Source organism: Otolemur garnettii, unplaced genomic scaffold (genome assembly GCF_000181295.1).
Source record: "Otolemur garnettii isolate 467f Iridium unplaced genomic scaffold, OtoGar3 scaffold00138, whole genome shotgun sequence".
Taxonomy (NCBI): Eukaryota; Metazoa; Chordata; class Mammalia; order Primates; family Galagidae; genus Otolemur; species Otolemur garnettii.
The window spans coordinates 1,221,460-1,237,561 of NW_003852533.1; the positions used below are offsets into that span (position 1 = coordinate 1,221,460).

General features: G+C 33.6%; 1 protein-coding gene across 5 annotated transcripts in view; it reads left to right on the forward strand.

The window, feature by feature from the left end:
- Positions 1–16,102, forward strand: part of USP15 (ubiquitin specific peptidase 15) — a 128,764-nt gene that overhangs the window by 71,998 nt on the left and 40,664 nt on the right. For 3 of the 5 annotated variants that reach the window (XR_002775435.1, XM_003798524.2, XM_023518402.1), the window contains exons 7-8: positions 2,346–2,432; positions 9,312–9,456. Coding sequence is in view for 2 of the 5 variants with exons in the window: in XM_003798524.2 (XP_003798572.1) it covers positions 2,346–2,432; positions 9,312–9,456 (232 nt within the window). In the remaining 3 variants the exon portion in view is untranslated. The remainder of the gene's footprint in view (positions 1–2,345; positions 2,433–9,311; positions 9,457–16,102) is intronic. The other 2 variants (XM_023518403.1, XM_003798525.3) reach the window with 1 other exon arrangement.

Below are 16,102 nucleotides of genomic sequence, written 5' to 3' on the forward strand. Positions count from 1 at the left end.
TCACTGCTAGTTCCCTCCTAATCTTCTAGCTGCACATCATTTTTAAATCACTTCATGTCACTACCCACAAAATTTTATAATAAAATTTGCTGTAGCACTTACATTGTTGTATAGTTATTTTGCTTATGTATCATTTTGTCTATTACATTGTGAGCTGTTAGAGGTCAAGAACTGTGTCTGTCATTGTATTTCCATACTTAGCAAGGGTGAGGTGTATGTAGAATAGTGATGTTTTTAATAAATGTTTGAGTGTTTGAACGAATTCCATAGAAACTCTGAAAACAGATTAACTCCACAGCATTTCACTTTCTTCTCCTTTTAATACAATCCTTCGGTAGAGTTGCTAACAACTAATAAAAATGCCACATATGGGCAGAAAAAGAAATACATATATTTAGAATATATACTATATGCAGCCACTTTATTGGATAAAGTAATGAATATTTTGTAATTTATACTATAAGTAAGATTCAGGGAATGTTTTGGTTTATAATATGTACTATTGAAAAGTTATAATGGATTTCATTTTGAAAAATTAACCTCCTAAATTTAACTCAAGTCTAATTAATTTAGATTTGATTAAATTTAAGTTAATTTGATTAACTCAAGTCTAATCAATTTAGATTTTTTTCCTCCTAATTTAGAATTCTTAATATGGAGGCAAAAAGACCAGGATTACTGTATTTTTATTAATATTTTAAAACAAATACTTAGAAATGATTATTTAAATTACTTTTTAAATACATTCTCTACATAATTTCATATTAAAACTTGGGTTATGGTGTTTTGTGTGTAAGCTTAGTATAGTAAAATGAAATCTTGTGAAAGGCACTCTGTCAGAAAGGCACTTAACTAGAGATCCGTCCCTTCATCAGCAAAAAGAGCCTCCTTCAAGGCGCCAGCTCAGTGGCTAATGCCTATAATCCTAGCACTTTGAGACCTGAGGTGGGAGGATAGCTTGAGGTCAGAAAGGTGTTCAAGACTAGCCTGGGCAAAAGAGGAAGACGCCATCTCCGCAAAAATAGAAAAATTAGCCAAGAGTGATAATGTCAGCTCTCTGGAGCCTAAGACAAGAGAGTTACCTGAACACAAGAGTTTGACGATTCAGTAACCTGTAATGATGTTACTGCACTCTAGCCCTGGTGACAGAATGAGACCCTATTTCAAAAAAAGAAAAGAATACTCTTTCAAAAAAAAATTTTTTTTCTAAGATTTCATAATGTATAAGACTTTAAACGTTAACCTATTGGGTGTACTGCACACCATCTGGGTGGGATGCATGTTTATAACCTTGACTCAATTTGTGCAAAAACAAAGTATGTAAACAACATGTGTTTCTCCTAATATTCTGAAATAAAAAGAAAAAACTTCTAAAAGTTAAATTTTCTTATATTAACAACTTTTGTTACCACCATTCTGCATAATGCATTATAAATATACATATTTAAATATATCTAAATATCTGAAAGCAGATTTTGTAGATTATACTTCCTACCCATAGACCATGTCATTGTTTATTAGTACCTGGGTAGAGGAGATAAAATAATTTTTAAAAACTAATCACCTTGGACCTACTAATTTAGAATTTACTACCACTGAGTACTCAACTAAAACTTAACTTTTTACAGCCCATGGCCTAGATGTTGCCTAGTAAAGTTAAATAGTTTACAAAGTTACGAGGGTAATTAAATCTTTCAGAGACCTTTAAGTCATTTAATCATTTCTGTTTATCAGATTTAAAAACCAATAGTAATTGAGATTTCTTCAAAAAGATTCTGAATTAGTGAGGTATGTAAATACAATCAGACTTAGATCTTTTTCATCTTTCCAGAGATAAATTTGGCCAAATATTACTTCTTGGGATTATGCTTGGGATTCTCTTATGCTTTTCTATCCCCATTGCCTTAAATTTGTAAGAATTGAAAATATTCTCTGAACTGTGTGTCAGTGTTGTGTATAATTAGAATGCCATGTACCTACGAAGAAACAAAGCAAAATATTTTAATTCCATTGATTTATGGAAATTGATTGTAAAATGTTAGTAATGCTTACCCAAACTCAGAAATGGGTATATTGGGTTAGAAGATTTTATAGAAATAAGGGCAAGTTGGATATTAAATTTGATAAATTTTATTTGAAAAGAGTTCCCTTTTGTATCATTGTTTCTTATAAGGAAAAATTTATTGGAAAATGAAAACCCAGAGGATATATAGTGATTTTGCTCATAAATCTGTTTTCCAGCATTCATTTACTACAAACATTGTCATCTGTTCTTTTCTTTATTTCATAATTAATTTCAAAATTCTTCATTTTTTATCTAATTTAACATTTTCATATTTTTAAAGGTCCCCAGGTGCATCCAATTTTTCAACTTTACCAAAGATCTCTCCTTCATCTCTATCAAATAATTATAACAACATCAACAACAGAAAGTAAGCACTGAATCTTAAAAACTCTTTGTTTAACTGATCACCCTATTGTGGTTGCAAAACATCTCTTGTATCTAAAATTTAGGGTAAATGACTTAATGCATTAAAATTGGTTTTCTTTCAAATTATTATCAGTTACTCCATGATTAATAAGAAAGAAAGCAGTTATAAACTACTTCATTTAATATATATATAAAAATAACTTACTGAAAGAAAGCACTTGTAGAATTTTACATACAAAATACTATTGAAATATAGAAATTTGTTAGAACTCGCTTTTTTAGGAAGAATATAAACTTCAGATGCCATTTTAGAACTAGATTTTTTGTTTTGTTTTGTTTTTGCTGTATTTAGAGATGGGGTCTTGCTCTTTCACCCAGGCTCAAGTGTAATGCTGTAGTCATAGCCCACTGTAGCCTCAAACACCTAGACTCAGCAATCTCTCACCTCAGCCTCTGGGGTAGCGAAGAGTGTAGGTGTGCCACACCACACCCAACTAAATTTTTTTTTTAATTTGGTAGAACAGGGATCTTGCTGTGTTGTCCAGTTATGTTTAATTGGTCGAATCAAATTATGGGAAAAACCTCTGGTCTCAAGCAGTCCTCCTGCCTCAGCCTTTCAGAGTACCGAGATTACAGGAATTAGCCACCATGCACCACCAATAAATTATTTTTTTAAGGTATAGGTCAGTGATTCTCAACAGGGAAGCACATACAAATTTTTATGCTTATTAAAAAGGCAACCAATTTTTCTTAAGTTCAGAGATTCCCTAGCCCCATGACAAATAAAATTGAGAATCTTGGAATTTATGGAAATTTTGTGAAAGTGTGTGCAATATTGCTATAAGAGAAAAAAGGTTGAAAGACATTTAGGCTTCACTGTAACATCTGACTCTATGTGTATCACTTTGAAAATTGCCATATTTATTTTATTGAAAAAGGAAAGAAGAGGCCAAGTGTCATGTCTGAGGCCTGTAATCCCAGCACTTTGGGAGGCAAAGTGGGAGCATCACTGGAGGTCTGGAGTTCCAGTCCAGCCTGTACAACCCGGCAAGACCGCCATCTTTGCAAAAAAATTAAAAATTAGCCAAACATTGTGGCTCATGCCTGTAATCTGAGCTACTTGGGAGGTTGAGGCAGGAGGATTTATGGAGGCCAGAAATTTGAGGTGTTTCAGTGAGCTATGATGACACCACTGTACTCTAGTCTGGGCAACAGTGAGACCCTGTCTCAAAAAAATAAGGTAAAAAGAAAACCTTTCTTATGTTTAATTGGTCCAATCAAATTATGGGAAAAACTTTGATCTAGATATGATTATCTTCCTTTTATTTTTAAACTACATATAGTATGGTTTATGTATTAGGTTAGCTGTGTTTATGTAATTAAATATTTACACCATTTGTTCAGTTCATAAATGGCATCTGATTATCCCAGTAGTAAATTTTAAAAGACTGAAGCTATTTGCAAAATAATCTTTAAAATAACACCAATAATTGAATTACAGGCTCAATTAATTTTTCTTTAAAAGTCATATTTTGGGGATAAGTTAGAAAACATGATTCTAACATATATCTGAATTATAAATGAAAATAGTGCAAATAATTTTGGAAAAAATAATGAGAAAAATAGTGTTATTAAGTATCACACTGGATTATAAAGATAAGAAAATATTGTAAAGTTAGGAAAATTCAAACAGCATAATAGAACTGACCCAAGAATACACGTAAAGATCAGTGGGATCAAACACACAGCCCAGAAACACTTTTGTATGTAGAAGATTAGCTGTGGTAGGAAAGCATTCCGTTTCAGACTCGTGGGATATGGGCAGTATGCAGGAAATACTGTGAGAACGTTTGACAACTCTTGAGAATTTCTCTTTGGAAGTTAAATCCAAGATAGTTGTTTGGCATATTAAAAAAGAGGCAAATAAATGGAAAAAATTACTTGCTACAAGTGATAAATAAAAGATAAATTTTCTTAATGTATAAAGCTCATTTTCTAAGATATTTGGAAAGTGGGCAAATAACACACTGCACAATAAAAATAAAGGAGGTAAATGAGGCATAAACATTTTAATTGTTCACATTCACCAATTAAGAATAAGTAAATTAAAACCATTAAAAAAATCATATAATTTCTACCATCTTAATCATGTTGGGAAAAATTAAATGTATTCTTAAAGGAGTTTTTTTTTTTTTTTTGAAAGGTTGGAATATTAGTACAAATTTCCGGAAGAGTTTGCCGGTATGAATCAAGAAGATTTTTTTTTTGTTTTGAGACAGAGTCTCACTTTGTCACCCTTGGTAGAGTGCTGTGGCATAGCTCACAGCAACCTCAAAATCTTGGGCTCAAATTATTCTCTTGCCTCAGCCCCCAAGTATCTGGGACTATAGGTGCCCGCCACAATGCCCAGCTATTTTTTAGAGACAAGGTCTTGTTCTTGCTAAGGCTGGACTCGAATCTGTAAGCGCAGGCAATCCACCTGCTTCAGCCTCCTGGAGTACTAGGATTACAGGCATGAGACGCCGTGCCCAGCCAATCAAGAAGATTTAAAACATCACAGCTTTACTTCATTAACTCATAAAAAGTGATGTCCACTGTGTGTAACAGCATTACATAGTAGTGTAACAGTGAAATATTAACGACACTGTGAAATCCCAAATACCCCCGTAATTCAGTTTTTATTTTATATCTTTAAATTTATCAAAAGTAACTTTTTTTGCAGTAGATAAAATATTTTTTATGTTTCTACCAAGTGTAGATGGCTCCCACATTTACAATAAAAGAGAACTCATTTACCAGCACAAAACTTGTGTAGCCATTATTTGGAGAGATTTTTCATATTACATATAGACTGTATTGAACACAGACGACTTTGACCAGAGTCGTCATATTTGTATACATGGTCTATTATATTTCTGTTTTTGTCTTATTTCCCCTCTCATCATAGAAATAGGACAGGACATTCTAATCTCAAAACCTCTGAGTGTAACAGCTGTTGACAGGAATAAGGTTTTACGTTTTAAAACATGTTTAATAATTCTACTCCTATGGTTAGACTATATTTTGATCTAATTTATATTTGTCTTTTAAAATATAATATTCCTAAATATTCTATATTCTATACTATATACTATATTCTAAACTATATTTTAGTATAGAATATATCTATATCTCTTTTAAATATATATGTTTTAAAATATAATATTCCTAAATATTCTATACTAAAGCATTCCTTTCATAATAGAGAATTTTAATACCAACCTGAAGTATGGACATGCTGTGATCATTTGGAACTTAAAAGTAAATGTTATGTATAGATTACCTTTCTTAGTAAGGAACAGAACTTAAGCATTCATAAAATAGAAAGGTTTTTTTTTAACTTTAAAAACTTGAATTAACACTATCTAAACAATTACTTCACATAAAATTTACTTCTTGAATTTTCGTTCAACTGGTGGAGTTATGTAGCAGCTTATGACTTCAACTAGAAGTAACGTATTTTCTTTAATTAAGAGTATGTAAAATAGGTAGAGGCCTTTCTAGGTGAAGTGCATTTTGAAGCGTCATGTATGTAAAAGTAGTCTGCAATTATAAATAATACAGAAGGTTATAGGAAATTTATTTACAGGTTTAAGATTTGAACAGTCCTACACTGATAGATTGCTAAGTCAGAAAATTTTCGTTTCTAGAGGTAATAACAAAGTATACTTGGAATGAGTTAATTTACATTTAACAAAATTTTTATTAAAAACTAATATTATGAAAAGTACATTACTGGAATATAGTTTGTTTACACTGTGCTATAATTTTATCTGTTAGTCCATAGAGTTTGTGTTTTTGCCTCAATTATAGTTTAAGTACATTTTTTAATATCTCCAAAATTCTTTCTCTGGTAATAGTTATATTACTTGCATTTTTGCCCTGCTATATTTGCTTTAATATATTACTAACACTGCCTTTGGATTAAAAATATTTTTCAGATAAATCTTAATTTGACATTCTATCTCAGAGTGCATTTCTATTTTTCTGTTAAATCACTTAAATTTTTTTATTTGAAATGGTAATGATTCCCTGTATGAGATTAAGCAATGAAAAAAAACTGAATTTTGGAGATCACCAGAGCTAGCCATCTGGCTCTTGATCAGTTAATTAGCTAAAAGCATCATGTCATTAACTGCAAAGTGGGCATAATCATACTTATGAGGATTAAATTATGTATTTATTGTTACATAATAATATATATATTATTATATATATATTGACATATAATGTCAAATGTCAGTGTTAATCCAAAAGTCAGTCTGAAAGCTTTATAGACTAATATGGTTCAGTTTTACCACAAAATAATTACTGCATTTTAACGTATCTTTATAAAGATAATAGACTTAAAATCCATAATTAATTTACTATAGCATTAAAATTTTCATTATTATTAATATAAATTTGTTTCTGTAAAGTAGTATATCCTTAAAAGATGGTAACTAGCTTAAGATCTTCGGGGAAAAATTAGCAAAAATGGTAGTGAAAAATATTAAAAATACAGGCAGTTTTTAGGGCCTAGGTTTCCGTGTACATTGTTGAATTGTTGAAAACTGCAGGTTTTGATATTTCCCATGGTAAGTTTTAATGTTTGATTCAGAGCAGTGGTTCTCAACCTGTGGGTTGCAACCCCTTTGTTCCATTTGTAACAACGCGGCAATTAGGAAGATTGAGAACCACTGATTTAGAATGTACATGACATGTGGGTTATAAATGACCAATCAAGATGATATTAAAGTATTTTTAATTCATTGGTTTTCTGTATCATCTTTGAGCATCTAGACTATCTCAGTCTTTAGTGGTAAATAAGCCTTCCCTGTCATTTAAACTAAAACATGGATAACAATTAGGGATTCAGATTTTAAAAAACAAAACCAAAATTGTGCTTTGTAAATAAGTTGTTTGTTCATTTCTCAGTAATAGGAAGTCCTGTCCATCAAATCACATCATGTTGCCGCAGAGAAGAGTAGCACTTCTGGCACCCGTTGGTGTCCGTGTGGGGAGACAGACATCTGAATGTCAGTGTGCTGCTGGTCTGTCGCCCTGCGTGTGTGTGTGTGTGTGTGTGTGTGTGTGTGTGGGGGCATGGGCATGCACTTGGGCATGCGTCTCCTGTGTGCTCTGGCTGCTTAAATTTTATAGCCAAAATATATGGTTTTTTCTTCTGTAACATGCAGAATGTATAGGAAACACAGGGCTTGCCTTTTTTTTTTTTTAATGTTTACACAAGGCCTTCATTTTTAGCATCACTTAGAGTAATTAAAGAAAAACAAAGGATTTTTTTTGTACTTCAGCTTTTTTTGTTTACCGAAATTAAATTCAGTAATCCAATTATGAGTGAACAAATATAGAATTGCTAATAGGTGCTTTGCCTTTTATTATTAGTTACTAGGATTATAAAATAACATGAATCATAAGGATAATGATCTAGAAAAAAGCATACTTGAATCCTAATTTGGGCTTTATATATTTTTTTAGTTTAAAACAAACAAATAGCTACAAGTCCAGCAATTCTGAATTTGAATTGATTGAGGTTACTTTTGATTGGAATCTGCTACTTTTTATTTAATCTCAGGACAGATTGTTTTTTGAGAGTCAGGGAGTTGACCTCTCTTGGTTTGTGGGAAAAGGAGTATTCTTTTAAAAACTGCAGAAATATTAGTGGGCTAGCACTCTGTATAATTTTTTTATGTGGTTTTATGTGTTTTACCTGTTTGCAGGGGATAACAGTCTATGTGTGTATGATTCCCTTAAACTGTTATAATAATAAAGTAAAAGGATAGTATATAGGATAATAAAGTGTAACATTTGGAATCATAAGAAAAAATATTTTTAAAAAACAATACCAGGAATAAATTGTAGCCAGCTGAGATTGCTAGACTTACTGATTCATCATTTTTATTTGTAAAACCATATTATTTATATCAGCACTTGCTTTTAGCAAACAGTCTTGATTTCCATTCAGGTTTTTTCTAATGAATAAAAAAATGATTTAAAGTGTACTTCTGAGTTATATTCAGAGTATCTAGCATAAATATTTTCATACATTAAAAAAAGGAATCATTTAACTTACTTAATGACTTCTTGGTTACTTCTAAATTTATCAATTTTCTAAATTTTAGAAGATAATGTGTTTATAAAAGATTAAATTTAGTACAAATTATCTTGATTAGTACAACTTATCTAAATGAATAAGCTGTATTTTGACAAACTAGAAGAAAAGAGTGGCAAATAATATTGGGATGTATTTGTTTAGAATCATTTTTGCACTCTGATCACCCAGAATTTTTTTCCACATTTGAACACTAGACTTTTTTTTTTTTTGCTGATCTAGCATAGAAACTATAAATAGAATCTTCAGTCCATCAGAAGAGTGATGTCACAGTGGCTTTGAAAGTCTCTGCTCTCACCTGTAACTAAAGCACAACTCTTCCTTTCTCTACTCCTCTCACTCTGTTACAGTAGCAGGAGGCAAAAGGGACATAAATGAGATGATTTATTGCTGTGGGTGGTGTTTAAAGTCAGAATGCTTTAAATTTGATGGAGCAATGAAGAATGGAGTGAGCTGTGACGCTGCTCCAATTAATCAAGGGTAGAAAGATATAATCGTGGTTTGTATTGGCTGGTGTGGTATATGAGGCAGAGATTTTGTTGACTGGATGAGGAATATCTTAATTAAGGGGGCAGTATTTTGTTTGAGGTTCAAGTCTTAAAAAGTGCCTGAGTGCTTCATAAAAAAATAGCAGTTGACCACCTGTCTTCATAAATAGGCTTAATCTGTCTGTTTTAACATATTATAAAACAATTGGCTGCATTATGAAAAATACTTCTTTTCTTCCAGTGTGAAAAACTCAAATTATTGTCTCCCATCATATACTGCTTATAAGAACTATGATTATTCAGAACCTGGAAGAAACAATGAACAACCAGGCCTCTGTGGCCTAAGTAACTTGGGAAATACGTGTTTCATGAACTCAGCTATTCAGGTAGGTCTTTCTAAACAAGGTGAAACTCATGTTTCATGGAAATTTGTAATACAAGAAAAATAGAACTGGCTTTTTATGTTAGAATATAAGTATTGTATGTGTTTTGAGAGTTTATACGTTCATGAAAGATTTAAGCACACATCTGACTCATGCATTCTGTTACTGGTAGTAAGAGATTACTATGTTCCTCAATTAGTTGACATGAGATTGATTACCATAAGGTAGAAGATTAAATGTCACCTCATGCAAAATATAATTCCAAACAGAAAATTTAGGCTATCTAAGAAAAAGGGGAAAAAAGGAGTGAGTTCTATCTTTTATTCAATAGAAGTCTTTTTTTGCTTTAATAGGAAACTGATTTTACAAAAGAAAATTTTGTGAACCTCCTTCTACATACATGTTTAATAAATCACTTTTTCTTAAAGGTCTTTTAATTTGGAGATATAAGCGATCACTGTCTTCTCCCCACCTTTTTTTCCCCCCTGGAGCTTCCCCTCCTTTTCTGTTCCTGTTTATATTTTATTCCAACTTATTAAATATTTTAAGTCCTTAATTCTGAAGTAATAAAAGCTATGTATTTTTAATATCACTGTTAACAATGTATAAAATTAGGGCTGATTATTTTATTACAGTCTTAATTTTTACAGATAAAATTTCTGTGTTTATAAAAGCCCAGAATAAAGGTAGATCCTTTTTTATATTTTTATCCTTTTTTTGGTAAATCTTTTTTTACCAAAAAGAATTCTGAATTTTTAGTTTTAAGTCTTTAACATTTTTGTTCTTCATTTATATTTTAATATTGAATCTTTTTTGCCCGGGAGGCAGCTTCCAAAGATAGAGCTCAAATGCAGAGTTTAGATTGATAAAGACAACGTTGCTTACCTTTCTGTGTGAGGAAAGGATGACTCGTCACCATTCAGTACTAAATGAACTTTTTTGTACATTGTCATTAATCCAACTATCCCCTAAATTAACTGTTGTCTTCATAGCATTCTTAGAAATTGGAAGTTAACTGTCATATTCTATAGGTCAGGAAATAGCAATCTTTTAGAAATAGGGGGTGGTAGTCATTTTTCTGATTTCTTGGTTTAGAGTTGAATCACTTGAGAAATAGGCTGTTTGTTCAGACAGAGACTATATAGGTTAATAAATTCTTCCTTTGAATCTTCTTTGATTAAGTAATACTGTTCATACTCTAATGTGAACTATACTTTATTTAGAATTGGTTTTCAAGGATCTTAGCTCTCGTTAAACATAAACAAATATAAATTTTTATCTTTATTTTTCTGAAAGGGGAAAAAGGGAACTCATCTGGTAAGAACAACCCAAAATGTACTATTATCCTTAGTTCTTTAGATAACAAAGTGAAGTACGTGGGTGCTAAGCTTAACTCTTCATCTTTGTACTGCCAAAATTACTTTGGTTCCAGAGGCTTGATGTTAGCTTGAGTTTTTTTTAAATATTCTAATATAAAAAACCAATCTTGGTGCTTTTCCACAAAGATGAAGAAAATTAATTGGCAACATAAGCATTAGAAATTTGAATCTGTCAGAAGAGAACAAGAGTTGGTGTTCATGCCAATCCTCCTGGGAGGCCGTGGTCAGCCTTCAGAATGACCTCCTCCAAGGCAGTTAGTTTGCATCCCCGTCCTCTGTGCCTTCCGTCTGTCTGTTTAGTATTGTCTCCAGTCAGTCAACTGTAGTTCCTTAAAAGCGGGTATTAAAGCTAAATCTTGCAATGAGTTTTATTGACCTAGATTTGGCACTGTTTAGTTTTCTCATATGTTATGTTTACAGGGTAGGAAACTTCATCTTGCTTATTTGTGCTTCTGTTCAAAGGCAGAAGCGTTCATTACAATAAATTGGTAGATCTATCATTGACCCTCTATGTTTTTGTTTTTGTTTTGAGACAGAGTCTCACTATGTCGCCCTCAGTGGAGTGCTATGGCATCACAGCTCACAGCAACCTCAAGCTCTTGGGCTTAAGCGATTCTCTTGCCTCAACCTCCCAAGTAGCTGGGACTACAGGCGCCCGCCACAACGCCTGGCTATTTTTCTGTTGCAGTTGTCATTTTTGCTTAGCTGGCCCAGGCTAAGTTTGAACCTGCCTCCATGTATGTGGCCAGTGCCATAACCACTGTGCTATGGGTGCTGAGCGACCCTCTGTGTTTTTAATACATTTCACTGTTTCTTCTGAAATATAGCCATAGGATGATGGTTTATAACTTGAGGATAATAATTACAAATTTTTTTTTTTTTTTTTTTTGAGACAGAGCCTCAAGCTGTCCCCCTGGGTAGAGTGCCGTGGCATTACAGCTCACAGCAACCTCCCACTCCTGGGCTCAAGCGAGTCTCCTGCCTCAGCCTCCCAGGTAGCTGGGACCACAGGCGCCCGCCACAACGCCCGGCTATTTTTTGGTTGCAGCCGTCATTGTTGTTTGGCGGGTCCGGGCTGGGGATTCGAACCCGCCACCTTAGGTGTACGTGGCTGGCGCCTTAGCCGGTTGAGCTATAGGCACCGAACCATAATTACAAATTTTTAATGAAAAATTCAGCAGTGAGTATTTTAAGCAACAGATATTATTTCATATCTATATCTTAATATAGGTGGAAACTATACTTTTCCTAAAAGTAAAACTTTTCAGACAAGTGGGAGAAGAGAAAAGTGAATTACTATTTTTGCTGCTTTTGGCTTTTAATCCATATCTAGAATTAGAAAATCTAGGACTTTAGTTTTATTTTCTTAACATATCTGTGAATTTTAATTGGTTTACATGTCACCTCTCAAGCTGAAAATTTACCAAGAGGAAGTATAGAATGGTAGCAGCAGCCTTTGCTCCTGTCTCCCAGACACCCTTGTGAGGTCTTAGGTCCACAGACCCACAGACAAAAAGGGTAATAGGGAAACAATAGAATAGAGGCTTTAAATAATTTTTTTCAGACCCATTTCTTCAGTTATGCTTTTTTCCCAGACTTTTCTTATAACTTCTTTAAAATTGAACATAATTCATGAACTTGAGAAAATATTGTAAAACAATGTTTCTACTGATAATTTGAATTTTAATATGATCTCTTAATCCTAAAAAAAGTGATCATTTTAGTACATCAGGTGGTGTAATTATTGACAAATCTTACAAAAGGAATGTGAAAAACATACCTTTTTTTTTTTATGTGAGAGGGTTATGCTGAACCCATGAATAGTCTTGAGATACTAAAATCTTTTGATCAGCCATGATGAAAAACTAAGAAAGCACCAATGTGAGATTCAACATTATATTGTTATTTGATTTAATTATATTGATGCTCAAGATTTTCTCTGATGTAATAGTGTATTTTTCTGATGAATATAGTATTTCCATATGGCTTTAATTCATTAAGCTAACATTTATTGAATGCCAAAGGTATGTGAGATATTTTTGGACAACTGGCACTCCATATCCACGGGTTCTGTATTCAAGGATTCACTTAACTGCAGGTTGAAAATATCTGAAAAAAATTAAAAATAACAACAATTTAAATACAAATAAAAAACAATACGTTATGACTTTCTTTTTTTCTTTTTTTTCCTTTGAAGCAGTGTCTCACTTTCTCAGCCTCAGTTGAGTGGCATGGCATCATAGCTCACAGCAACCTCAAACTCTTGAGCTTAAGCAATTCTCTTGCCTCAGCCTCCCGAATAGCTGGGACTACAGGCGCCCACCACAATGCCTGGCTGTTCTTGGGGGTTTTTTGTTTTTTTTTGGCTGGAGCTGTGTTTGAACCCACCACCTCTGGCATATGGGGCCAGTACTCTACTCCATTGAGCCACAGGCACCACCAATGCCTGACTGTTTTTAGAGATGGGGTCTTGCTCTTTCTCAGGCTGGTCTTGAATTCGTGAGCTCAGGCAGTCCACCCCCCTCGGCCTCTCAGAGTACTAGGATTACAGGTGTGAGCCACTGCACCCGGCCCATTATTACAATTATTTACATAGATACATGTATTATAGTAGATTATATTAGCTACACATATTATAAGTAATCTAGAGATGGCTTAATATTTTAAAAGATCTGTGTCAGTTGTATGTGAATACATCACCGTTTTCAGGGACTTGTACATCCATGGATTTTGGTGTCCACGGGGTAGGGGAGCTTCTGTAACCAGTTTCCCTAGATACTAAGAACTTCACATCCTGGTCTTAGGAAGATGATAGTCTAAATATTGTGATTTTTAAACATTTTGCTTTTCAGCATTAGAACTGTTTTTAAGAACATAGGTCTCCTGCTTATTAACTGCTACCCTAGACAAGTTAATTCTGTTTTCAGAAGATAAAATAATGATATCTATCTTAGGAATTTTGCAGCGGCTAAATAGTCGATGAATGTAATGCTCTTAGAATAGCGATTGGCACATCATAAATACTGATAGGTATTAGGTAGGTATTAGTTTGTCTTTTTTTTTTTAATTCAAGGAGTTAAACAGAATGACTCTGGAAAGATTCTATCTTCTGTAACTCTTATATTTGTTCTCCTTTCCTGAGTCTTATTCTACTTTGACAGGACCTAGTGGACAAAGAAGAAATAATTGAATGTCCTTTTCTTTTTCACGTAGTATTATTGCAATTATGTTGTTTATCATCTCCTCCCCTCTGAACTGTGCTAGTTTATCCATCCTGAGGCAAACTGACAGAGAAGGGATATAGTAATGTAGACCTGTTTATGGATATTCAGCCTACAGGACACTCTGAAACTTAAAATTCTCAGGTGCCTCCAGCCTCCTGAGTAGGCAGATGCCACATGTTCTGGTGGTGCACACAGGATAGCAGAATAATTGTGCCCTCCTTTACTCCAATTAGAGAATATCCAGGTGCTTACGTTTGCATCATTGGAAATATTTTTAGTTAGTGTTAGTTAAGCAGATTGAAGAGCATACCAACCCTTTTCCATTGTAAAGATTACCTAGGAAGCTTACAGTGGGCTTCCTGGATGAAGCAACTCTTCATTTGAAGCAGGGAATGATACGTTCTTTTCCATTGGAAAGTAGCATGGGATAAGATCGTTGTTTTCAGTCTTTTTACTCAGACATAGTACAGGGCTCCTTAAATAGATTCTAGGAAGTCATCAAAAAAATTGCTAATCAAAGACTTGTTATTCTTGTCATAAAACATAAAATGAGGCTTGGCACCTGTGCCTCAAGTGGCTAAGACGCCAGCCACATACACCTAACATGGCACGTTTGAATCCAGCCCGGGCCCGCCAAACAACAATGATGGCTGCAACAACAACAACAACAAAAAAATAGCCAGGCGTTGTGGTGGGTGCCTGTGGTCCCAGCTATTTGGGGGGCAGAGGCAGGAGACTCGCTTGAGCGCAGGAGTTGGAGGTTGCTGTGAGCTGTGATGCCACAACACTCTACCCAGGGGGACAGCTTGAGGCTCTGTCTCAAAAAAAAAAAAAACATAAAATGAGCTGGGGTTTCAAGCATTTTTAAAGTCAATCATTTCTCTATGATCTGTTGAGTTAGGGAAAACATTATTTAGTAAATTTAGAAGAATCTTAGTAGAGAAAGTATTAAGTTATTTTGAAGATTTCAGAGAATGAGTAAGACACAGAAATAGCATTCTTTTAAGAAACTAGATCTCCATTAAAAACAGTGGAAAAGTCACTACTGAAGCTGTTGTTACTGCGACATTATTTCATAGCTTTGAATATGATTAAATATTAAGTAACTTACTTTCACCTTGGAATCTTTTTTTGCATTTATTGGAACACAGTTTCTCAGAAGCCCAGTTTAACATGAAACTTCTAATTTTATTCAAATTACCAACCTTTTATTTAAATGAATATAGTTTCTACAAAAACAGAAAAATACCCTTGAGACATAAGACAATTTTTAAAAAAGCTTAGGATCTCAAAGAAAATGTCTTGTTCTGATAAACCAAGTATGTAGCTAACTAAAAATCCAAAGTGCTTTTTTCTAGGGCAGGTTTTCATTCTAATTCAGGATGTTAACCTCAGTTATTTGAGTTTCTTTCACATTGTTTTCTAAAAATTGTATAGCAAAGTATCGTGAAAAATATGTTCAGCCAAATGATGACTTCGGTCTTCTTCACATTTTGACAAAACCCAAAAAATGAGAACAGTGTTACTTGCTATTCATTTTCTCAGCATGGATACCAGCGTTTTCACTTTTTCCCTTGTTTGGGCTGGAATAAAGGAGGAGTGCCCCTTCCTTTTACAAAGAGAAATGAGGGTGGAGAAAGACCTGCATTCTCAGGCAGACTATTTTAGGAAAGAGTATATGCAGTATAGTTCTGTGTGAATTTAATGTGCACTATTACACAGTCACTAAAAAAGAATGAAAACCTGCCATTTGCAACAACATGGATAAAACTGGATAACATTATGTTAAGTAAAATAAATCCAGCACAGAGAGACAAGTCTCACTTGTTCTCACTCATACGGGAGCTCTTTAGTCATATGGGAGCTAAATATTAAAAACAAATGATCTCATGGAGACAGAATAGAATGATGGTGATCAGAGGTTGAGAAGAGTAGGCAGGGCAGTGAGGATAAAGTAGGGATGGTCAATAGGTGCAAAAATACGGTTAGATAAAATGAACACAGCAAAGTGATTATAATCAGCAGTGAGTTATGGTTACTTTAAAA